Source organism: Anabrus simplex, chromosome 1 (assembly GCF_040414725.1).
Source record: "Anabrus simplex isolate iqAnaSimp1 chromosome 1, ASM4041472v1, whole genome shotgun sequence".
Taxonomy (NCBI): domain Eukaryota; kingdom Metazoa; phylum Arthropoda; class Insecta; order Orthoptera; family Tettigoniidae; genus Anabrus; species Anabrus simplex.
The window spans coordinates 257,515,668-257,542,142 of record NC_090265.1 but is presented as its reverse complement, the minus strand read 5'-3'; the positions used below and the strand labels follow the sequence as shown (position 1 = coordinate 257,542,142).

General features: G+C 38.4%; 1 protein-coding gene across 2 annotated transcripts in view; it reads right to left on the bottom strand.

Annotated features, from left to right (window-relative positions):
• The window catches only part of Droj2 (DnaJ heat shock protein family (Hsp40) member A4-like), a 136,185-nt gene that overhangs the window by 21,299 nt on the left and 88,411 nt on the right, over nucleotides 1-26,475 (bottom strand). For both annotated transcript variants that reach the window (XM_067159380.2, XM_067159375.2), the window contains exons 6-7: nucleotides 14,823-14,941; nucleotides 2,796-2,961 (exon numbers count right to left, since the gene is read on the bottom strand). In XM_067159380.2, the coding sequence (XP_067015481.1) occupies nucleotides 2,796-2,961; nucleotides 14,823-14,941 (285 nt within the window). The remainder of the gene's footprint in view (nucleotides 1-2,795; nucleotides 2,962-14,822; nucleotides 14,942-26,475) is intronic.

The following is a 26,475-nucleotide window of genomic DNA, read 5'->3' as shown; positions in this document are numbered from 1 at the left end:
GATTGAAATATTTGCCGAGTATACTTGCAGAAGACTGGAAAATAAATTAATTGGAAAGATAATCCAACAAGGCAATGGGTTTTATCAATGTGCAAGAGGTAGTGTGAAACCACGACGTCCCAGAGAAATGCAAGAAAATGTTTTACTCAATGTATTATACAGCAATTTTGATATACGCAGCAGGCACGTGGACAAAACATATGAAAGATGAATGCAAGCAGCCGAGATGATATTCCTTAGTGGAATAATTGGGAAGACAGGAAGATACAAAATCAGAAACATAGAAAACAGAGAAATGGATTCCCTAAACGACAAGAAAAGATAGTGACCAGTAAGCTGAAATGGCATGGACACACTAGAATGAAAGATAGAGTTCCAAAGTGAGTATTTATGGAGAAAATAGGAGGAAGACAATGGGGGAAGGCCCAGAAAGAGTTGGACAAATACAGTGAAAAATATAAGTAGACTAAATATTGGAGGAAAGATGTGGCAGAGAGAGAAATGGAGGCCCTTATTCAGAAGGTGGTGTTAAAAGCTTATAGATCTATTTAAAAAATATGGTCATAGGAAACAAGTGTCCACAAATGCAGTTGTACTGGTATACAGGAAGTCCACCAGAATTTTATCCAAAACAAAAAGAGTAACATTAGATGTTTGTAAACTTCTAGAAATTTAATGATAGGCCTACGGTCATCGCCAGGTTCTCACAAATAATTAGATATTGGAAGAAAAATATTAGAGTTTGTAAAAGTTTACATCTGCAGGTTGTGTGTGTACAATACATTTTTTAACATTTTGTAATTATTTCATTGCATTGTTGATATTCCAAACTTATGTGTGATACACTCTCATGCTTTAAGAGCAACTTTAAATTATCTTAGCCGGGCTGAGTGGCTCAGACAGTTGAGGCGCTGGCCTTCTGACCCCAACTTGGCAGGTTCGATCCTGGCTCAGTCCGGTGGTATTTGAAGGTGCTCAAATACGTCAGCCTCGTGTCGGTAGGTTTACTGGCACGTAAAAGAACTCCCGCAGGACTAAATTCTGGCACGTCGGCATCTCCGAAGACCTTATAGTAGTTAGTGGGACGTAAAACAAATAACATTATCATTAAATTATCTTAAATGCTGCGCATCAGCTCCATAACAAAACCATGCATGTTTAAGACTTAGAAACAAATGTTTTATTACGAAAGGCCCTAGTATGGGATGGAGTTAGACAATGAAAGTTGTTCATTTTCATGGTTGATGGGATAGTTTGGACACAACAAACAGAATGAATTTCATCATAAGCTATGAAATTACAAATGAAAGGGAGCAGGGCAAGAAACATCCCAATTACAATGCAGGGTCAGAACATAAAGCAGAGGAATCTAGACTGGTAAACACCGATCAACTACCGATCTCATATTTGCACTTAGAATACTGTTAGAAAAGCATTGGGAGAAGGGCAAAGACTTAACACTAGTGATTTTGGATCTCCAAGGAAGACTATATGGGAATGCTTAAGAAAAATGTACCCAAAGGTCTTATCCAGAAAGTTAAAATGCTTTACGAAGACTGCTGCAGTTGCGTACAGATAGGAAACTGTAATTCTGATTGGTTCCAAACCACTAAAGGAGTGCAACAAGGCAGTACCCTGTCACCCTTACTTTTTATCACTGTCATGGAGGAAGTCATGAAAGAAATTAAGCAGAAGAACAATATGGACATCAATTCATTTGCATATGATGTGGTAATCTGGGGAAATACAGAGAAGGAAGTCCAAGAGAGGCTGAACACCTGGAATGAAAATTTGAAAGCACAGAGATTAACAATAAATTAATCAAAAACTGTTACTATGTCTGTCAACAGGCAGAAGAAGAAAGGAAAAATAATGCTGGAAGGTACACAACTGGAAACAGTAGACCAATATAAATATCTTGGGTGCATCATTTCAAGTGATAACGGAATACAGCATGAGATTAACAACCGCATTCAAAAATCAGCTCAGTTTTACCATCAAGTTCGGAACCTCCTCTGGAACGAACAAGTTCCCTTAAGATCAAAGCAGATTCTATTCCAATCCTACTTCACCCCCATACTAACATATGGCCTAGAAACCTGCACAGAACCCAACAAGTGGATAGCAAACTACAAGCCGCAGAAATGAAGTTCCTACATACTATGGTACAGAAGACAAAAAGGGACAGGGTAAGGAATGAAAGAATAAGGGAGGAAGCTGGTGTGTACCCATCCCTGAATGAAAAAGTGACAAGGGCCCGTATTGAATAGGTTGAACCTCTTTTTCAATTATTTAATTTTTAATGGTTTGGCCATGTCAAACGATTGGACGATGGAAGGACAGCAAAAGAATGGCTACACACTGTCGTGGCCAGAAAACGACCGGTAGGAAGACCTAGGAAGAGATGGCTGGACCAAGTGAAAGAGGACATAGGAACAAGAGGAGTCAGCTGGGATGTCGTCTTGAGAGAAGAGTGGTACATGGACAGACAGAAGTGGAGAGTGCTCGTAAACCACACCTGGGCAACTGGAGTGGAAAACTGATGATGGTGGTGACCAAAAGGATGCACGCAAGAATAGCTTAAAAATGGAGTTCAGGTAGTGCCCGACATATGTTGGTTAGATTCTGAGACCTATAGAACAAACCTTGCTGGCTCAGTAACCATAAACATGCAGCTGTAGATAGTCCATGCGCGTATGTTTGCACCTTTCACTCGGGTGGAACATTCCATCCAAGTATGACACGAGGTTAAGTCCCTGCACACAACAATCCTTTAAAAATATCCAGTTACTTACCGAGGAGGTAGGCAATTCTCCAACTGAGGCACCACTTCTGGGGCAATAGAAGAAGGGAAGTTCACCAAAAACTGGATGATGAGACGTCCTTTTTCAAATGGATTTTTGTACTGAGGCATGCCTTCATTTAAAATACACTTCACATCTCCATGCTTTGTTACTTCACCTATAAAAATTAAGTAGATTATAATTTCATATTAATCACATACAACAAAATATAAGTCAGAGTGACAATTTCAGTTTGTTCCACTCCTTACTGAGGAAACAAGCAGGATTGAGGAGCATAAAATAAATTATAAATGGGTGCAATCTTCAGTAGGAAATTTGCATCTGAACGGATTCTGCATCCTTTTCTCCACCTTTTCAGCTATTCATAAACCTGTATCCTAATAGAAGACTGAAACATCACATTTTTAACATTGTTTCTATGCTTGCAGATACATCACACAAAAAACGTTTTCCAATTGAAAATACGGTTTAACCCTTTGGGGTTAAACTGATTTTTCACCTACATCCTGCACAGATCCAATTTGACATTAGAAAAATATGGGAAGGAAGTACTCGGTAAGTAAATATGAACTGCAAATTTATCATCAGTCAAGTTAACCATATTATCAGCAATATTTTTTCAAAGTATGGTACTTCCGGAAGCATTTGTTCATGTGTAGTCCGGGTTCCCTGGACAGGACTCGCAAAAAAATTATGTCTCCTTTCGCTTTCCTGTCGGAACACACGGCACAGTCCTTGGGTTTTTTTTTTTTTGTTCTCGGGAGCATCTATGATGTGTAGTTTCCCATTCAGTCGAAATTAGTCACAGCTGCTCCGTCGGCTGCGCTTTCGGGCATTTTTGTTCCCAACGTCCCCAACAAGCCCCATAACAACTCAGTCCCTGAAAGTCTTGCTATTCACCTTGGGCTTATTTCCTGCTTTTTGTTGCAAGTTATATAGGTGAAAACTGTTCACCAAAGCTACCTCCAACACCCAGAAGTACAATTTCCTTCACCACTTAAGGCTTTTCACTACCAAACCGTAAGATGAGCAGTAGTGATCAGCACGATCGACCCCTCTTATTTTGGCTGTGTAATCTACAATGGTAACAGGCTTCAAAATTCTTTCTTCTCTTTGCCCATTCCAGTTGTGTCTGGCTACCTCCACCATTGCTGGGTTGTGCCATGTACTAAGAACTGACAACGCACGTATCTTTCCACGAAAATACCAAGTACTTTTCTTCCTTCCACAGAGCATGGATTTCATGCTTCTTCAGATTTAGTCCCCTATCTTTCAGCTGAGGTGGTAGTCCCCATTCAATAGCACAGTCCCAGTTAGGTGAATTTTCCTTTTAAACAGTTCTCTTGCCATTTCCATACTAGTATAAAATCAATCAGTAAACAAATGATAACCTACAGCTTGAGTAACTTGAAGTACATCAGTTACCAGCTGTAAACCTATTCTACTACCAAATGTCAAACCAGGGGAAAGTAAATTTAGCGTACTAAACAAGCCAAAGTAAGGAATTGTGGATAAAAGACCTCGGGGGGGGGGGGAGAGAGAGAGAGAGAGAACAGTATTAAGCCTCATTTTGTAAGTTCTGAGATATAATGAAATAATTTTTCACAAAATATTTAATGCTAACATTTTTGATCTTTGAAATATATTACTTATGACAGTGGTACTTGTCCTTCCTTATAAAATCCTGGAGAAAAAATTCATAACCAGTATTCTAGGGAATTAGGGAATGTCCCCCCCAAAATAAAGATTGGTTGAAAAATCAAAACAAATTGCCTGGGTTTTGCTGACGATTTAGCATTACTAGCAGTGGACATAAAAGGAAAAACCCAGATATCAGAACTTGAAAACATTGCAAATAAAATTGGCCTCAAAATATCATTTGAAAAAACAGAAATTATGCCCCAAAAACCAACACAGCAACTCAATTTAAATATCTTGGAGAAGTAATAACAACCTAAATGAAAGAATATCAGTGCAAATGAACAACAGATTAGCTAAAGCAAAAAAATTAACATGGGATATCTACAAAAAAGAAATGTCTATCAATAAACACAAAAAACACTACAACACAGTTATAAAACCGGAAGATACATATGCAGCAGAAACACTCTTACCTGAATAAACAATCAAAGACCGACAGACTTCACAAAATTGAAAGGAGGATTGGAAGAACCTGCACCAAGAAAAAATACCAGAAAGATGAACAACAAAGTCGTGAACAAAGAGCTAGAACCCATTACAGATACTATACGTAAGAGGAGACGGATTCTTTGGACATATCATGAGGATGCAGGATTCGAGACTTCTGAAACAACTAGTACAACACAATTTCATCTCAAAAATATACCACAACAGGATGTAAATGGATCAGAGAAGTAAGAGAGGATCTGAAGGAAATAGGCCTTACAACAGAAGACACCACAAATAAGATAAAATTGAATACAAAATTCAATATTACAAACCTCCGCTTTACCCTTACACAAAACAAACCAACAACACGCATATTTTCAACTGAGGAAAGGGCACGAAGATCGGAGCGTCTGAGGAAGTACTGGGAGGACCGCTAAGCCCGAACAATCCCTTCAAAAAGACCTGAACGACTTCACTTGGCCTCTCTCTTTACCACAGTGCATGACCACAGTTTTCTTTTTACTAATTATCATTCCGAACTACTCCAGATTTTCATTCCAAACATCCAGTCTCTATTGTACTTTTCTCCCTTTCTCTAAATCTCCCCACATCTGCAAATATTAAGCATTGACTTCGTCACTATTGATACTCCGGTTTACACGTTTTACGATTTCATCCATCGATATGATAAACAATAATGGAGACAGTGCACTTCCTTGCTTGAGATCTCTTTTTTTGTATAAGTTTCAGGGTCACCACTCCCCACTTGTACACTGCTCTTACTCATAATACAACATTTATATCCTGTTAATAAATTTGGTACATTCCTTTACAGCAGGCATTCCCATACGTTTTCTCTTAACCGTATCATAAGCTTTTTCCAAATTCGAGAATACGAAGATTTCCTTTCCAGATGTTTTTCCATTATCATCCGCACTGTAAATATCAAGTCCATACCTGCCAACTTTCAAAAAAAGAAATCCGGAAGATCCTTAAGCGGAAAAATTTTAACACGCGCACGTGTAAGTTTTGAGACATAATGAAAAACGATGGCAAGGGGAGGGGGTGGGGAGATTATAAACAATACTAATACAAGTCACATACAATAGAACCTCGATGCATCGTTCCTGGAACTGTCTTTTTTCCGTATCCATCGTTGAATTTATTCGGTCCCAAAACTGTTCCAAACAAACCGATGTTAAATTTCCCCGCATCCATTGTTTCTTGAACTATTGTTTTATCGCATCGATCGATAGTACGCAAGAAAAATATATGCAAAAGTTTGAATTTAGAGGGACTGCTCAATACTCTTAGCATATAATAGCGGCAACCTGTTACGCGAGAATGTACGTGCGATTTGGAGTTAGTAGTCTTGAACAAGGATCTTGTAGGCTGGAATGCTGTAATATCCACTTATATCTAATTTGCGATAAGAGAACTGAATTTAAAGGTTTTCACTTATTACGAAACGTGTACAGAAATGTGAAACGAAACGTGTTAAAGTCATGCTTTTTATTTTAATTTCGTAGGCCTATATCATGGTTGCAATATTTTGATACCGGTATGTACAGTATGAGCTCAATGGTTAGCTCATGTTGGCTTTTGTTTCAAGGGGTGTCGATTGGGTAGAGGATTTTAACTTTCCTTGGTTAATTCCAACAGTGCTGTGTTTGCCAAATTAAACATTAGAATTCATCTTTAGGGCCGATTTCCATATGCATGTAGATCGCCTATCACGCGACAACTCTGAAGACCTTCACCCGGCTCCGGAGGCCACGCGTCATTTTTGTTGTTTCTATAATAATAATAATAATAATAATAATAATAATATATTTAGATAATTAAAAATGTCCCAATACAGTACCCATATTTTATTATTTTGCTTTCCCCTATTTTTACATTACCCGCATTTATAGTTTTCCCCACATACATAACTATTTCCCCCCCTGCCCCCTGAAAAACGACGCATCGAGGTTTTACTGTATATGTTATGATCACCCCTGAAATTAAATACCTACAAAAAGTTACATCTTGATGAGTGCTCATCTGTTTTCACTTAACACTGGTAACACTTTCAGAGATAGTATAAAACAAGGAAATTAAGCAGAATATGCCTCCCGAAAAGACTGAATCTCGTTTCTTAGTTGAACTTATTACGAACATTACTAAATCAATTAGAAATTGATCACACAATTCCAAGAGTTTCACAACTAAGTGGGCAAAAGGTATTGAATACGTGGATTAGTAAATACTTTCACTGGATTTTAAGTTTTAACAACTTTCAATATGGATAAAATATGAGGCTTATGACATGTAAAGCCACTGGAGTTGAATGCTTCCTGCTGCTTTAATCATATCAGCATTGAATTAGTCTTTTCCACTTGCTTTATCTTTGCTCATTGCTTTCACTGCCCTTTCAAGTTCCAACCATGTTATTGGGTTCTCTTTTTCTCTATCTATTATTTCCATTTTCTTATTTCCTCCCTCTGAGCAGTCATTCTCATTATGAAGTTCTTCAAAATACTTTGCAATCACCTTCTGAAGACCCTTTTTGTCATGTTCTATGGATCCATCTTTTTCTAATGCCTTGACTTTTGTTTTATTCTTTTGAACTTTATTAATTATTAATCAGTATAATAGTTTTTTTTTCTTTTTGCAAGTTGCTTTACGTCACACCAACACAGTTAGGTCTTAGGGAGACGATGGGACAGGAAAGGGCTGGAAGTGGGAAGGAAGCGGCGATGGTGTTATTTACGGTACAGCCCCAGCATTTGCCTGGTGTGAAAATGAGAAACCACGGAAAACCATCTTCAGGGCTGCCGACAGTGGGGCCTGAATCCACTATCTCTCGAATACTGGCCGCACTTAAGCGACTGCAGCTATCGAGCTCAGTATAATAGGTTCTGATTTCCTCGACTATCTTGCTGAATTTTATTGGTAAACTCTCCAAATTTCTCCTTTTCTTCCTTGATACTCATCTTTACTTGTAGTTTCAATCTTTTGTAATCCACATGTAACGTTTCTGTCTCATTCTGAAGCCTCTGGTATGTTTTTGCTTTTCCTTTTCCATTCTTTCTTCACCTCGTTCCTTTTTGTCTTATTTATTTTGCCTGTCCACCATCGTGTCTCCTTTCCCTTAACCTTAGCTTTTGTTTTTCTGCATACCTCAACTGCTGCTTCCAAGTCTAACTGGACTACTAATGCTGCTGGGGGAAGACTGCATCAGCAAAAAAGGAGCATGTACTTTGCAAAACGGGAAAGTATATCATACCACCTAACTTTTCCAAAATTCTCAGAAAATATTTCACCTCCCCCTGAAGTTCCTTCACTTATTGGACAATTCCAAATTTGATCCTAACCTGAATGAGTTCTATAAAATTCAGCCAGTCCTTAATCACCTACACTCAAGATTTTCCTTTGTATACACTGAGTAAAACAGCCATACCGGGCGAGTTGGCTGTGCGGTCAGGGGCAAGTCTCTGTGAGCTTGCATCCGGGAGATAGTGGGTTCAAATCCCACTATCAGCAGCCCTGAAGGTTTTCCGTGGTTTCCCATTTTCACACCAGGCAAATGCTGGGGCTGTACCTTAATTAAGGCCACGGCCTCTTCCTTCCAACTCCTAGGCCTTTCCTATCCCATCGTCGCCATAAGACCTATCTGTGTGTGAGACAAAGCAACTCGCAAAAAAAAAAAAAAAAAAAAAAAAAAAAAACCACCAACCGTGTCCTTTAGTCCCTCTTATGGAAAGGACGATTGGGCTGGGTGAAATTTATTCCATTTAAAAGAAGCAGATTTAGCATGAAATTCTATAAACTTCGTAAAAGTGGGTTTGGTTACTTACGGAATTCTGTGGTTTATACTGGCAAGGACACAGTGTACGGACGAAGATATCCTGGTGAGAAAATTTTGCCCAGAATTGTACTAGAACTAACTCGTGACCTTTCAGATAAAGAGTATTGCCTCTACCTTGACAATTGGTACTGTACCAGGAAAGCATAGGCCCTGGAACATTATAACTTTGTATTTTTTTAGCATGAAATTCCGTTCTGATGCATGAACAGCTGTGTGAGAGAATGTTCTCGTACCTACTGCACTCAACGAGGGAGAACGCAAGTCAAGCAAGGTCAAGTGACGTCACCGCCGCCTGCAGCTTACTTACCCTACAGAAGTTTCTCGGCTATTTTTATGAACTTTTTAACGCCTGGACCAATTAACACGATACAAATGCTGAATTGTAGCTGATGTTCTGGAAGTAAAATCCTGCAAATTTGAAGTCAATCCGTCCAGTGGTTTTTGAAATATAATCATATTAAGTAAGGGAGGAATACTCGCCTCTTCACCACCTGATTCCAAGCGCTGCTCACCAGACCTGTATAAGTAGGCCACTGGGCCAAGGCCATAACCAGTCCCGTGTACAGAGTGTGTGTGTGTGTGCAGAAAGTATGCTCCGTCGTGATTAGCGAGGACAAAATCGTGGCCGCACTCTAACGCTGTTGAAATAATCCAAAAACGTAGTACCGTACGTAAAGTTTCTGCCGCGCCGACGGTAAGATTCTAGACGTTTCTCAAGGTGAATTATCGTAATATAATACTTGTGAATTTATTAACAGAGTAAAGCTATAATTTGAAGTGAGAATTGAAGTGTCCAATATTTTACTGATTAGTCTACGACATCGTGAATTTCACTAATTTCATAAATCGGAACTGTGACAATAACTTAAATCATTACGTGTGGTAAACTGAAATCGTAATTTAAAACCACTTCAATCATTATAAGATATTTCTTTTACGATAATATATCAGTGAACTGTGCGTAACTTTATACTCGACATTCGTCCTATAACAGCGCAAGACTTAACTATTTTCATTGTGCACTTTCTCGATCTTTTGATCACCACTGTGAGAAACCGAGTGAACATCAAGGACCTTTTACAATAATATTAAATAATACAGAGTAGTGCGGTGTAAATACAACCATAAAATCGCTTTAATCTGTTAATATTTGTTCAGAGACTGTGATAGAGACTGTTACAAATCACATTTTCAAGTGCTTATGGACTGTGTTCACTACTTTACAATCGTATTTCAGACATAATTAGTGACGATTATGAACTGTGTATATAAGAACTGAGTTTTCTGCAGCATAGACTGAATGTTAATTCAACATCGTAAAATCAGTGTAAGAATAGAAATGTGCATTACAACGGTGTGTAGTATTAATATCCGTGATATTTGTGAATTCAATAGTGCCAATTGAACTTTCCGTGTTCCGACACTACCCCAAGAACAACGGAAATCTTGGCAAAAGTGCTACGAGATCCTGCTACATCAAACGTCGCTTCCAATGAGGGATTTACAGGGTTTCTTCAGTTATGGTACCCATCAAGGGACGTCGACGAGGGAGATTGACGGGGTATCTTCACTGAAGATCGCCAGTGCCGAGTTTGAGCTTTCTTCTGCACTCCGCGGAATGTTCCAGACACCAAGTCACCAACTCCAACACTTGTAAGCAGATCTTTTCGTATTCTGAGTGAGTAATCACAACTGACTGACGTTTTACAAAGCACTTAGTTCAGTACAGTGCTCTTACAAGTGCTTTGTGTGGATATCAATTCATAATTTCATTGTCATTTAAAAGAAGTTCATATTTTGCTATAAATTCATTTTCAAAGTCATTAGTTTAATTCACATTACCTAGACGAACTTCAGGATTTTCAAGTGCTTTATTAATTTCATTTTTGCAATTCAAATGAACAAAAACATTCAGCAAGAGATCAAATATTTTATTTAATTTATCAAACTTTCCATGACAAGTGTGTGTTCATTTTTGTGGTTTAAAAATGAAAAAGACTGTAGGTCAGCACCATCAATGATGAACTGATTACATCGAAGTTGCTATTTTTGTGTTTGCATTCAAATTAGAAAGACTAGGTTATTCATGTTCTATGGAAGAGTGATAATTATTTTTGATATTCTCAAGCAAACAGACGTCAAGAAGATCACAACGTAAATCTTATTGTACATTTTTGGCAAATATTAGCCACAACTTGCAGGGTGATATATCTGTGGATATTGTTAATGAATTTTACCAAAAAAAAAAAAATTACCGTCTATTATTCGCCCTGCGATACTATCCGTTTCTGTACCTGCTCCAAAAAACACCGAACACTACCCGAGATCCTTCCCATGCTCAAACCCCACAATCATTTCCCAGTACAGTATACTAGTCCACGGTTGACACACCGTAACAGATATACTGATTTTGGGATGATAAAGGAATTCTCGGACACAGAGACGATGGCCAAACTGCAGAAAGGGGGAAACAAATTGTAGCTATTCATAAAAAGCAAATTATCATGGAATGGAAAGGTAATAAGGAGGTTAACTCAGTCAGCACAATCCATCACAGCATGAGCATGTTCAGAGAAGGAAAGGAGTAGTCCATAAACAAACTGTTCCACTTTAAGAAGAATGCTCCATTTTTTATGAGTCTCAAAACAGGTTTTAGAGGCTCACAGCATTTGCATGACTGCCATGAAGAGTAAACTCCAAGATGATTGTGAATATTCCCGAGATCCTCATTGGAAGACTTGTACACAGGGACTATGCAACTGAAATGGGTGTGGTATTCATGTTTGAATGTAAATTCTGAAAGGTCGTTTTTAAAATATAGTCTCATAGTAAGTGATAAGACGATTGACAGCTGCAAATGCTGAGACACTGACCATGATATTTTGCAGTATTCCGATAACTGAAATAGGTAATTTGCATTCATTTAAAATAGGTTTCAAGATGCTACATGAAGGTGAACATAAAATAAAAATGTGACTCCCTTGTGCTTTGTCATTCTTCCATACTCACAACGGTTTACCTGCTATCTTGATTTTTTACTTTACATATTAATTTGAAAGTTTTTTAAAGCACTTACTGTACAAACCTGGACGCTTTCCAAATTTTAAACAGTTTTTTCTGAGAAAATAAAAACACAAAACATCACATTCTGCTCCCAGATACTGCCTCCCTGTGTGCCCATGTATCTAACAAATCAGTACCCTTTCTTGTTCCTCCATTCTCATTTTATCTAACATTATGATGCTGAAATCTTCCTTTCTTTCTCTTACGAGACCTGCCTGCAGTGAATATGCACTGATTGCAGAAATCTCGAAGTCTAGATTGAACTTAAATCTTACTAGTCTAATTATGATGCACTCTCACAATCCTTTCTTTTAGGTTTCTCAACAAGATGATCCCAACTCTCTTCCTTGCTGATTGCCACTACTGAAGAAAGGTAATGTACACAAGGCGAATGCAACAGTGGGGTGATGGGAATATTGAAACAAGTGCTTCAGGAGGCGTTTACCCATGTTGGTGATCAACACACTTCACTGACAATGTCTGCACAAGAGCTTTGGCAGGCGCGTTTCAAAAATATGCGTCCCTAGCACGGCTTACTCATTTGTTATTTTTTGAAATACAATACTACGTGAAAGTGTATGTTTAATTTCATTCTGTTATATTGCTCTCGTGGCAAATGCACCAGTTTTCTTCTTCAGAGTTACCTAACCAGATTTGTATCATGAAAACATTTGAAGCGTATGTAGAGAAATAACCCCAGGGCTACAAATTTACATGGGAATAGTCTCTGAAATGTAACCAGACGTGAGAAAATATGAAGTAACCTCTGAAATCAGTGATGCACTCTGCCATATCTTGAGGTGTATCCCATTCTTACTTAATTGCAGTATTTAGCATTAAAATTGTGATCCTTCACTTCAGCCTTTATTTTTAACAAGGTAACTGCTATTAGACATTTATGCATTTATTATGAAAATACGTTCTCTTTCATTTTCAATTTTCTTTACAGAACAGCAGTCGACGGGTGTTACTAATTGACTTCGACATCGCCTTCAAATGTTGAAGAGAGCTCGCTAGCAAGGATACGATATTGAAGATGAGCGATTGCATGCAATATAATAGCTGGGTGCATAAATATTGGAAACAGAAAAATCCTGCACGCTTAATCGCTTGTACTAACCTACATGTCAGTGATAGGGCCCTCACTGTAACCGAAGGACAATGAGCCGTTTAATATAGGAATTTATAAGGGATAGACAAAAACGGTCGTTATAACTGGGTTCTTGTTATATGCCGTACTTGCTATAGTGGACTTATTCTGTAATAAAATAACAATATAGCCTCAGTTACTAGGTCCACCCATTTCGAACAGACACCATAGGGTCAAGTTCCATTTCTGATCTCCTTGAAGATCTATGGCCGAGAAAGACTACTTACATCGCTGAGGATCGTTTACAGCATAGTGACATTGTAAGACATTGAGAGTTTAGTATTATTTTTCTGCTCTTAAAAAATCCAACAGGTATTTCATGTGCCTGCAGAATAAATGCACTACTTCCCCTTGGATGTTATGAACAATCAGGTATTTATTTCATGGTACCAAATACGTAGAAAATAGAAAAGACTACTAAACCTATATGAAAGTAACTAGTGACAATTTATGGAAACTAAAAAACTACATGATCTACATCATTTGATGGCCAGGCAGGCATCTATTTTTGAAAATGAGACTTAGCTCTCATAGTGCATTGGCACTGCTGGTGGCTTCAAGTAGCCTATGCAGTGGCCTCCACGGTATGCACTAGCCTTGCGTCTTGGGTGGTGTGCTAAGTCCCGACTGACGAGCGTAACTTAGCACACGAGGGCGAAACGCAGGCAACCAGGAATGAGTTAGCTGGAAAATTTATAATGTCCAATAACGGACAATTACATTGGTATTATAAATTTACTCATTCAGGACAAATATTTTAGGTTCCCTATGGCAATCAACATCTACATCAACCATGAAACTGTCGTACCTGTGCAATTTTTTTTTACATTTCTTAGCATCAATGAAGGTAATATGTTCGTGAAGATTCCAGGTTAAGTTTACATGTAAATTACATCAGCATAAATATATCAATGTTCCACAACACCTTTTCTTGAATCTTTTGGCAAAGGCAGGAAGGAACAATCAGCTTTACATTACACACATATGCTCTACACAACCCACAGCATTATTCTTTCGCTGATACAGACATGAGCAATGACAGAGTGAAGTGGGTGCACGTTAACGTAGCACATCTATGGAACAGTGTTCGAAACCCACCGTTGACTGTCCTGAGAACGGTTTTCTGTGGTTTCTTGTTTTCACTACCAGGCAAATGCCAGGACAGTTCCTGTTCATAGGCCACAACAGTTTCCTTCCAACTCGTCCAGTTTCATTCACCATCATTCTGAATTATTTTTTCAAAAACAGAAGTCATTTTGTGCCTGTTTTTATATATTCAAATTCTATAGACATACTTGTACGACAACAGGTGTTTTTCACACAATTTCATCTTCATTAGTTGCTCAACTGAAGTTTGTCAGGCATGGCATCCAGCCATAAAAACATTCAATATAATTTCATACCATCTCATCCCCGAGTGTCAGGAAACTGGACTAGGGAGAAGACATGAGGTACAAGGAGTAAACAAATGTGCAAATCCTGCTCAGAAATGGCACCATCACCCAAGCTGGTTCGGATTAAATTTAATTGTGACGTCACACTATTGAGTTGGTGAAGATATCGATCGTTGACAACTAGAGAAGTCTACAGTCAGAATCTACTGTATATACCGCGTGTTTCTGGGCTGACCGAGAACGGCCAATTTAACAATTTCAGGTAAGAAATCGGTCAGTACATATGAGAGATTGAAATTTTGTGAAGACTCCAAAGAAAGAAACTGATATTTCAATGAAAAGTGGAAAGATTCTCGGTATTTACTTTACTTCTCATTGCCACAAAGTGACAAATCAAGTAGCAAAATATATGATCCTTTATAACTTACCTGGAATCGCAGTAATGACTAGGTCTCTATCATCAAGGGTTCGTATTACTTTCTGGAAACCGCACAGTGACTCTACAAGCTCAATATGCATCCGCATTATTAGGTCGTTGCCGGACCGTCTGGAAAAAATATGGAATTGGTTAATATATAAGTATCAAAATCAAGTACATACAATGACTGGCAAAAAACCCATTAAGGCCCAACGTTGCGTTAACGCAACATTTTTTTTTTGTCTTTGCCCAGATAAGGTTTCAGTGAATTTTAAGCATCAATATATTGAAGGAACATCCTAGAAATATTGTTGATCCAGTTGTCCATGCTAAGTACATTTAATGGCATTTTTTCTGAATTTTTTTAGTTTGAAAAAAAAAAATCACAACATGTAACCAAGTTGAGTTCTGAATTTTTTTTCAGAAACAGAAGTCATTTTGTGCCCGTTTTTATATATTCAAATTTTATAGACATACTTGTACGACAATAGGTCTTTTTCACACAATGAATCTATCACGCGAAGCCTCTTTTTGACATTTGCAATAATGTTGCGTTTACGCAAGTTTGAGATTAACAAGGATGTAGTATTCCCGATTCATAGACTGCTCGCTTGACTGTACTTGCAGTTCTGTTCCTTCATTTTTGAAGTGCGTTTGTAGTGCAGTCAGCAAACATGAAACTAATTGTGTGCTGATAAAGAAACGATATCGCAAGAAAGGTATCGTATGCTAAACTGTATTAAAAATTAATGATTTTATAAATAGGATTTTTTCCTGTTTGCTGTGGAATAATGTATAACATCTTTCGTATTTATATTAGGTTTTCACTGTTTTCCGACATGTGACGCATCTACCAGAAAAAACTAACTGTGGCAGAACTCGTAGCTATCTTAGAAGATGACTTGGTGAATGCAGATAACATTGACGCTGTCTATATTTCACCGGATATCGAAGTAACGGATGAAGAAGACTTTCTTGTGGAAGAGGAACAATTACATGTATTTCAAAGGTACCAGCCATGTCACGTAAGTACTGAGCAAGAACCGGAGTATGAACCTGGAGGGTCAGCTCTAAAGAAACCTAAAAAGCAAGCAGAAAGAAAGAAAGAAAGAAAGAAAGAAAGAAAGAAAGAAAAGCTCACAAACAGGAGAAAAGTTGCTCCTGACTATACTTCAACCTCAGAAGAATAGGCTAAAATTGAAATAAAAATCTATGTAGGTGGTAAGTCACCTTTCAAAGTATTTTCACTGCACTTTGATTCACAAGTTCTGCAAATGATGAAGCAGCTACTATAGAGTTGTTACTGACTACATCAAAAACTGTGCACCATACTGCTTCATACTCTAGCAACTGCAACACTTGAGGAGAATCAGAGATACAATCATCTGCACGACAATGGCATTGCCAATTACAGGATATGAGTTAAGGATAAAACGTGGTGGTGGCCTCTGTTTATAAATTTGAGTGTCATTGTCAATTCTTGGAAAATACATAGACTAGCAAATGATGAAACAATCTCTCAGCTGCAGTTTAGATCATACACAGCTCTGGCCCCGATGAAATCTGATGACACTAAAAATGAAGTATGTGGTAATGATGGGGAAGACAATAACGAAACTGACAAAGAAGGGAGAGACAATTCTAATTATGGACGACCGTCAAAGGCAACTTTACCCACGGAAGTGCATTGTGATCAAATAGGACATTTTTATAATCCAAGAGGAAAACTAAGCTAGAAGATGATGCCGACTGTGCAAGATCACAAAAATTTACAAGTGTCAAAAATGCAATATTCATCTTTATTCAAACTGTTTTCAACAATTTCACTCTCGCTAAATGAAGATGCCTACTAGGCCCAAAGTTGCGTAAACGCAACATTACGCTGAACCTAAACTATTTGTAAATGGTTTTTGTTCCCACATTTTCTGGTCTTTCTGATCTAATTTCATGAGAAATATACAGTAATATTCCAAAAACTATTTTTTTTCAGTGCTTGGTCCTTAATGGGTTAATAGATCACTTGAACCTTTAAAGGAAAAACCATGTAAAACTTTGAAACATTTGTTTTATTTACATTGATTATTTTCATAAAGAAATAATTTAAGTAATGTTATCTCTGCCTGTTATTGCTACCCTTAGCAGGTAGTAGGCAGGGACATTCTCCAGAGGCAGACATACCCAAAGTTGCAGATCACACCGACCAGGTGTGTAACATCTGGTAAGAGTTCCAACTCAGGGCTACGCATCGAGACCTCAACGGCATTTACGGCAGAGAAGGTGGACTTCAATACGGTGGATATGGCGGAAGAAGCAGCCCTGGACTCTGGGATGAATTAGAGTACAATCTAAAGAGACCAATTGTTTTGGGCAGATAAGGCTCTTTAGGAAGGCCGATTGTGCCTCAGAGGAAATGTCATAGAAATACCATTACTCAAAGGCTTACTCGGCAGTGAAGGTGAGCTTCGGAACGGCGAGTGAAGCGGAAGAAAAAATGCCAAGAGGGCTGGCTACGAAAGTGCTGCAGTCAGCGGCAAAATGCTGCAGTTTTGGCCTGTTTGACACCACGTCTCATGCGTATGTGCTGTATATATAACTATTGTTTTATATTAAAGATCCACCTTTTCACCACAGCAAAAATATCCTTTGATTATTTTATTCTTATATTCTCGTTAAAATTGTGGGACACAAATCAATCAATCAATCAATCAATCAATCAATCAATATCTGCATTTAGGACAGTCACCCAGGTGGCAGAATCCCTATCTGTTTCCTAGTATTTCCTTAAATGATTACAAAGAAATTGGATATTTATTGAACATCACCCTTGGTATGTTAGCCCAATCCCAAACTCCTCTTCCAATAAACTAATATTTGCCCCAATTAGTCCTTTTGAATTCCAGCTTTATTTTCATATTGTGATCTTTTCTACTTTTAAAGACACCACTCAAATTTATTCGTCTACTGATGTCATTCCACGCCATCTCTCCACTGACAGCTCGGAACATACCACATTGCATAAAACCAATTTCATGTTTTTTCTCATATTGAACTTACTAATACAGTAGAAGTCCACTATAGCGAGTATGGCATATAAGAAGAACCCCGTTATACCGACAATGTTTTGCTATTCCTTCAAAATTCCTATATTAAACTGTATTATCCTTCACTTACAGGGAGAGCCCTATCACTGACTTATCCGTTATTACGAGCTATTGTACGCGCACGATTTTTTCCATTACCGATATTCATGCACCCCAGCGATTATGTCGCATGCAGTCATCTTCGATCTAGTTTCCTCGTCGACATTCGAAGGCGATGTCTGAGTCGATTAGTAATACCCGCCGACTGCTGTTATGTGAAGAAAACTCGAATTGAAAGAGAACATATTTTCGTAATAAATGCGTAGATAACGTGTCCGATAACACTTCTTAACTCGTTAAAAATAAAGGCTGACTAAACAATCGCTTAATTTCATGATAAATACTGCAATTAAGTAAAAATAGGATGCACCTCGAGATATGGCAGAGTGCATAATTGATTTCCGAGGATAGTTCATATTTCTTGCGTCTAGTTAAATTTCGTAAAGGCTATTCACATGTAAATTTTTAGCGAGGATAACTCGTTTCTCTACATAGGTTTCAAATATGTTTTCACGACACATATACAGTTAGGTTAGGCGACTCCATTTGAAGAAGAGAACTCTTGAGTGATTCTGTATTTCTCCGAATCCAAGACTACTTTGTTCAGAATCTCATGCGAAAAATCAAGGTTTGTCTTGCATTCGCGGCCCAACAGTAACGAATACCACTGCCGACTACCGCTGTAACCATGCCGATTCTTTTCACCCCCGCAAGCGCACGCAAAATTAATTAACAATAAACGACTGCCCCTTTATTATACATCGCTAGCCGTCACAATCGGTTATACGGCGCCTGTGTGTAACGTCACTGGATCTCGGAAAATAGTGAAGAGAGAATGACATTCTATTAGCTTCTACAAAAACGTTTCTCGAATCTTCAGAATGGCATCAAAACATATGAGCCTTCGAATTCTTAGAAAGGCCAAGTCTACTCAGTGGCAGAGTTATTACGTGTCTACTGTACCCGACTCTTAGTAAAAGTAAGTTTTATAGACAGCAGGAATATTTTCATGACCGATAGTCTTAAAGATACATGGAACAGGTTTGCTAGCAAATTTTCAGCGTGTTCATGTCGATATGATGCCAATTTTAAGTTAATTGGTATTAAACAGAGCCCCCGTGGCTCACGGCAGCGCGTCAGCCTCACACCACTGGATAACATGGTTCAAATCCCGGTCACTCCATGTGCAATTCGTGCTGGACAAAGCGGTGGGACAGATTTTTCTCCGGATACTCCAGTTTTCCCTGTCATCTTTCATTCCAGCAACACACTCCATTCTCATTTCATAGCATCTATCAGTCATTACTAAATCACTTTGGGAGTGGCGACCCCATCGTACTAATAGCCTATATATGATTCATATGATTCGTTCATTACATCCCTGACCCGGTCAATGACTGGAAAACAGGTTTTAGGTTTTCATTTGCATGTTATTAAACACTCGTAAATGTAGAATTGTGCAGCCGCAAGAAAATATGGCATAGGCCTAAGTAAAGATAATATTTGGCGTCAGCGTGAAGACAAAGCTCAAGAAATGTGTACTGAACAAAAAATGCATTCACTGGTCCGCAACAAGGACTTTTTAAAGAAGTTGAAAATGAAATTGTAAGGTATGTGCACAAAAAACGCAATGGTCGAATGACCATACCGTGGAGCAATAAACTCGTTCATTGACTTTCATCATCCGCGATTAGGCCTATACATCGCTAGCTGCTGAAGTTGACCGAACCTGGCAAGCGAGACGTGCGTGTAGCGGTATCCGGTTATATCTGATGCTAAGTAAAAATACCGTAACAGTTTTATGGACAGCAAGAACATTTTCCTGACGGATCGGCGTAAAGACGCATGGAATAGGTATTGTCGGCAAACTGTCAACGGGTTCTTTTCGGTATTATGATGCCAATTTTAAGTAAATTGTCATTAAACCCGCGGAAATTAATAATTGTGCAGCCGCAAAAAATGCGGTATAACGAAAGCCATGTTCAGCGCCTAAAAATAGTCTAAAAAATGTGTACTGTACAACAAAGGCATTCATATGGTTTTACAAAGCACTTTTTGAGTCTGATTTTAAATTTTTTGAAGGAAAAAGTGGGGTTCATCATGGATTCAGAGAAATACGATACTGTAATTTTTTAAGAATGTAAACACACTTGTGTAGTATCTGAATTTGAAAAATAAACAAGCCATGGTGTGGGTATCATCCGTGGAAAGGCACGTTTTGAACAAACTGATTGTTGTTTCATGCCGATTTTAATAAGTATGGGGGGTTTTCCATCTTTTATACAAAAATCGGATATAACGACAGTCCGCTATAGCAAGTATATTTTCCGCTGTTGTGAATTCTCGCTATAACAGACTTTTATTGCAGTTACAAATTCTTGTTTTATATCCATCTTATTCAATAAATAAAAATGTTGATCGTCTAAGAGGACATATACTACAATACAAACATTAAATCGGACATGTTTCTCTCGTGTTGAGCATCTTCAGCCTTTTTGTTTGATCATCTCCAAAACTTATTTCACAATTATCTGTTCATTAGAATGTTATTACACAATATCATTACTACCATATAAAAAGTAAACAGGAAGAAGGAACAATTAAAATGGGTCTATAATAGACTAGACATTAATCACAGGAAGGCTATGTCCAAATCCTAGTAATGTCCCAATTAAATTGCAAGGTTTGGCTAAAATGTTCGTATGAAGATTAACGAATTATAAGATTAAACTTATATATTCTCGTTAAATGACAATTACACCATTATTAAAAGATGGATCACTGGAGGTTTGTAGTCTGTTGTATGCGTCATACTTGTCTTCACCAATCCTCAACTGATTTGAGTCTGCCAATTTTTACTGGTCTGTTTGTTATTGAAGCGTGATAAAAGGAACACTAATATCTGTTAGTTGTTAGTGTGCTATTTACTGCAACGTTAGGGATGAATATGTCTGTAACAAACGAGTGTGATGATTTGTAATCGTTTTTATAGATTCTTAAGGTTGAAACATCACTTACCCTTTTTTATTTCACACTTGTGGAGGGTGTGGTGGAGGGCGAGTAGGAGGGGAAGGAGAGGGAACTGTGGGCAGAGCGTTGGGTACTGGCATAACATGAGGAGGACAAGTAGGGTACGTAGGGGAAGGGGGCGTGGGTAGGGTATCGGATGCTGGCTTAACTTGTAAGGGGGGGGGGGTCTATGTATATTCAAGGTGGGAGTTGTACTTGTTGACATATTATAAGGTTTATGGTTGAAAAATTTAATTTCTTTACTGTTATCTGATTTGAAAGCTTATATTAATTTTGGTAATTACCGTATTTCACGGCATAATCGTCGCCACCGCGTAATCGTCGCATCCTTTATTTTCAATACAAAAATCGGACTTTAAAACTTTAATTACATAATCGTCGCACGTCCAAATTTTGTTCACTAATATGGTTAAAAGGTAAATGGAACTGCAACGTAAGTTGCACATGAATGCGCAATTTAAATAAGTGTATGGTTTATGGGCAATTTGGCAACACAGTCACGTTTGCGACATGTTGCACAACGTATAAATAAATAATACCGGTATATGTACGACGCATGGCTTACCGGTAAATTATCGGCAGTTTGACAACGTGGTCGCGAGACAGTGTACTATTTATTAACCACCTACATATTATGAGTTCCCATTTGAAATACGTAAGGCTGTAAGTTATCGCTTATCGGCAACGTCGCCAGGAAATACCGGCTAGGTAGGTTGAATGGACCTCGAACCAGCCCTCAGATACAGGTAAAATTCCCTGACCCGGCCGTGAATTGAACCCGAGGCCTCCGTGTAAGAGGCAAGCACGCTACCCCTACACCATGGGGCCGGCTCCTGTGTTATTGCGCACGAAGTGAAATCCAAGACGATAACGCAGATTTCCACGGAATTATTCAGCCGAATTATTTACGATGTCTCAGTTGTCATCGCTAGACTCTTATCTTACTACTACGTCATAAGTGTCCGGGCATGGGATGAAAACTTTTATCCAAGCAGTCAAGATAATTATTATCCAATGCTATTAAAGTTTTACTTTTTTAAACGTCAGTAATGTAATGTAAAATCATCAATAACTGGGAAGAAATATTAACCTAATTACTGTATGTTTAAAAGAAATTGAAAAAAATGAATGTTTGTTACTGACGTCTCGGAATACAGTCAACTATACAGTAGATCTACACCGCGCTAGCCAAGGTTAATAGAGAACAGAGCTCCGGTTTGCAAGCTTTGCGCAAGCGCAGTAGTGTGTCGCAACCAACGAGCTAAACTGATAAATTGTTGCATGCTTCCTTGCTTTCTAACAGTATTGGCTGCTCTGGAATGGACAGATCACAGATGCATTTATTTGTTTCAGATTTACGTGATTACTGTAGACATGTGTGCGTGAGAATTTAAGTTTTTAATTTGTGTTTTGGGTGTTTGCAGAAATAATTTGTTTTAATAGTGAACAATTACGGAAACAATATCGCAAAACATTAACGTGTGAAGCATTTATAAGCGATAAAGGTAAACTCGTGTCCTCATCCTGAGGTAGTGCAGCTCTTTTCAGGCACACCCCCAATGGAGGTGAGCTGCATGTACCATTTCTACCACACACCAGCCCTCCTGCCATTCTTAAATTTCTGGCAGTACCGGGAATCGAACCCGGGCCCCCGAGGACGGCAGCTAATCACACTAACCGTTACGCTACAGAGGCGGACATTTATAAGCGATTATGGGTAAATATAGAAACTATTCTGCGGGCTTCAAGCTAAGCGTAATTGCCTTCGCTGAACAGCACGGGAACAGAGCTGCAGAAAGAAAATTTTCTGTGAGTGAAAAGTTGGTGCGTGACTGGCGGAAAGTAAAAACAAAGCTAAAAAGCACAATCCCTTCTAGACGCGCGTTTAGAGGTCCTAAAACAGGGAAGTTTCCTATAATTGACGAAGAAGTGTTTAGGTACGTCAGTGAAATACGTAACAATGGCTGCAGTGTATCATATGAAATGTTATAAATTAAGGGACAGGAGGTAGCGCGCAAACACACAACATACCGGTAACTCAGTTTAAGGCGACTCGTGGGCGGATTAAGGGGTTCATGCGACGACACAATCTGTCAGTGTGAAGGAGAACAACACTAAGCCAAAAGTTGCCTGCTGATTACACGGACAAGATTGTAAATTTTCACTGATTTGTCATACGTTTGCGCAAGGAAACTTCGTACTTGCTTTCTCAAATCGGTAATGCCGATCAGACTCCAATCTTTTTTGATATGCCTCACAACAGCACTATTGCGCTAAAAGGATCACGGAGTGTATTAATGAAAACCAGCGGTAGTGAGAAGTTGCGATGCACGGCAATGCTAGCCATTACAGCTGACGGGAGAAAGTTGCCACCTTACATCATTTTCAAGAGGAAAACGATGCCTAAGAATATACAGTTTCCCCGTGGAATTCATGTACAAGTGCAACCAAAGGGTTGGATGGACGTAGAACTCATGCTGGATTGGGTTAAAACTGTGTGGAATAGAAGACCTGGTGCACTACTAAAACAACCAGCTCTGCTTGTTTTAGATAGTTTCCGAGGTCACCTCGTGAACGAAGTGAAGCAAATTCTCACTACAAATAAGACACGGCAGATAGTCATTCCTGGTGGCATAGTCATTCCTGGTGGCCTAACATCTGCTTTGCAGCCACTAGACGTATGTGTTAATAAACCCTTTAAAGACCGCTTACGTCGATTTTACAACGAGTGGATGATGAGCGGCGATCAGCAATTGACGCCCGCCGGAAATATCAGGCGTCCACCCTTGGACTTGTTATGCTCGTGGGATCTTATACCACCTGAACTAGTCTCCAAGAGCTTCAAAAGGACTGGGATTTCGAATGCACTAGACGGTTCCGAAGATGACTCAGTGTGGCAGGGAGACGAAGAATCTGATACTGGTATTAACAGAGGCGAGGACGGCGCATCAGATAGCGAAACCTGCGATAGCGACACCGAAGATTTGGAATAAATTGTGTACCGGTAAGTCCGCATTTCACAACAAAGCGATAATTTTTTGCAAGTGTAATATTTTAACTTTAATACTCAAATTAATGACAAATTAACTTAATACGTTCATTTTTATTTTCAGGTTGGAAAAACGTTCGCCGAATTGTTGCGAAAAATTATGAATTTTGTTTTAGACTACTTTAATTATTTTGATGTATAAACGCGAGTATTACGTGCATCTTAAATTTGTATCAAATACAATTTAGTTATAAATACATTTTTTGAGTAATACAAATACTGGTATTAAATATTCATCGTATAATGGTCGCACCCTACAATTTTTTTCGAAAATTTTGGTATAAAAAGTGCGACGATTATGCCGTGAAATACGGTATTCTATTAATGGGCTTTTTATTTCAATAGCATTGCTTAGGTTTTTACCCCTATTGAAGTACTGATCTAAGTAGATACGTTTTCATATTTGGTCAAACTTTTTTTCACTCTTCTTTACTATCTTGAGGTCCTATCTATTGTACTAAATTTATGGCCGGTCTCATGTGGTTAGCCATTGTGGAATACTTATGTTTTAATGCGTTATAGTGTTCCATATCTCTTATCAAACTACGCCCAGTCTGGTCAAAATACGAAAAATTTCACTGTGCATGTTAATCTATTTTCCAGAACCCTGATATAAATCCTTATTTGCATTAACTGTATTATGGTCAAAAAATATATTTCTGTTAGTGATATGCGACCTGAATGCCGTTTGTAAATCTTGTTTCAAAGGATTTGTAATTTGGTGAATCGCAGGATTAGTGTAGGTGAAAGTAGTAAAATTTGATTTTTTAGTTTTCTCTGAAGTAAGATCAGTGGCCAGTTTAAGTTTTAATTTGTTAATGATTCGATTGTTTTGTAGCTATTAAACAGTGCTAGTTTTTTAATAAAACTGAGTTTTTCTAAGTTAACCCATTAGTGCAAAGCGTCCAAAAAATTGGCCATAAAAATAAAATTGCGTGATATTTATGCATGGTTTCAAGCTCGCGATACTTTGTGATTCAGAAAGGCAGTAGCTAACAAGAGCCAAGAATACACCATTCTTTATCCTTACCATTCATTGTTGAATTGCACTTATTGGGAGCATGGCAGCAAGATAGTACTTATGAATTAACAAATATTTCCAATAATTGTAAACTTTGCTATGGCCCATATTGTTGACCCTCCTATGAATCTGCTGACACACAAAGATGTCAATTATGTCTTATTATTGACGTGACAGAGGCCTGTAAATATAGCTGTCCTGAAAATTTGACGCTATGCACAGGGAGTCCTGCTATCTCAGACATTTGCATTCCGTTACTAGTTTGATAGAGAGTGAAATATTGGAAGCTTTGGAGGAAAAAATGACATTTGGAGAGGAGCGGCAAATGGTTGATGATAACAGATGAGTACGAGGGTAATCTAAATTACTTGGTAAAACGTACAGATGAGTACATACAAGGGTAATCTGAATTACTTAGTAAAAACCTACTTCTGAGTAAATGCGAAGGGCAAGTTGCTTGAAAAAAAAAAAAAAGTATGAAGGGAAGGCTAGATGGAACTGAAAAACCAGAAAACTGTGCAAAAGGAATCTGCTGTACGAAAAAAGTCAAGTCAGGGACAATACCCGTGTTTCCGATATCCCAGATTGAAAAGCATTGTAGGTCAAATTGTAATACAAAAGAAGCAACTCCAAAGTGGACAAGATCACAATCTACATCTCATTTGGTGACTGTTTTCCTGTCTTCCCCCACTGCACCCCCCTCCCTGTATCAGATGTGCAAAATTGTGAAATTCCCCACGACTTCTATCTCTGCAAGTGGCTATGGGATACCTTTCCACCGTTCGAAGTGTATACAGCAATGTAAAATGAAAGGCTGAAATAACTTGGACTTGGAGGAAGTGAAGTCCTACCTCTCACTGATGCAGGTAGAAGTGAATAAAACTTGGGGTATAAAATAATCTTTGACAACTACTTTACATTCTTAATTGTTAAGACATAGGCTTCAAAGGGAATAAGTGCAACAGGGACATTTCTAGAAAACCAGACAGAGAAGTGCCCCCTTCAAAGTAAGGCGGACAGGAAAACAGAAGAAAGGGATGATACGATTGCAGGAGTTTTGGTGGTGCGTTGCTGGTGCATTGTAATGAAACAGTGTTGTCATTGCTGGTATGAACTACAGAGATAAGCGGTGCATCAAGGTAGTCCAGCGTAAAAAGACATGCAAAGTGTCTGTACTGCAATGAAAGCTGTTCTAAAGTGGTATCCGAGGAGGAGTTCAGCTTGACAAGTTTGGACTTCACCTGAAATGCTTCTGTGGAAATCTTAAATATATAACCATAAATAGTGTATACAGTATTGTGATAAGTCTTTAGTGAAAATTGTAGATCTACTTTACAGTGTAAATTGGATAAGATAATCCGATAACACTACCTAAGTAGCAACATTATTGTACAATATAATGCTGAGTAACTAGTGTTGTACT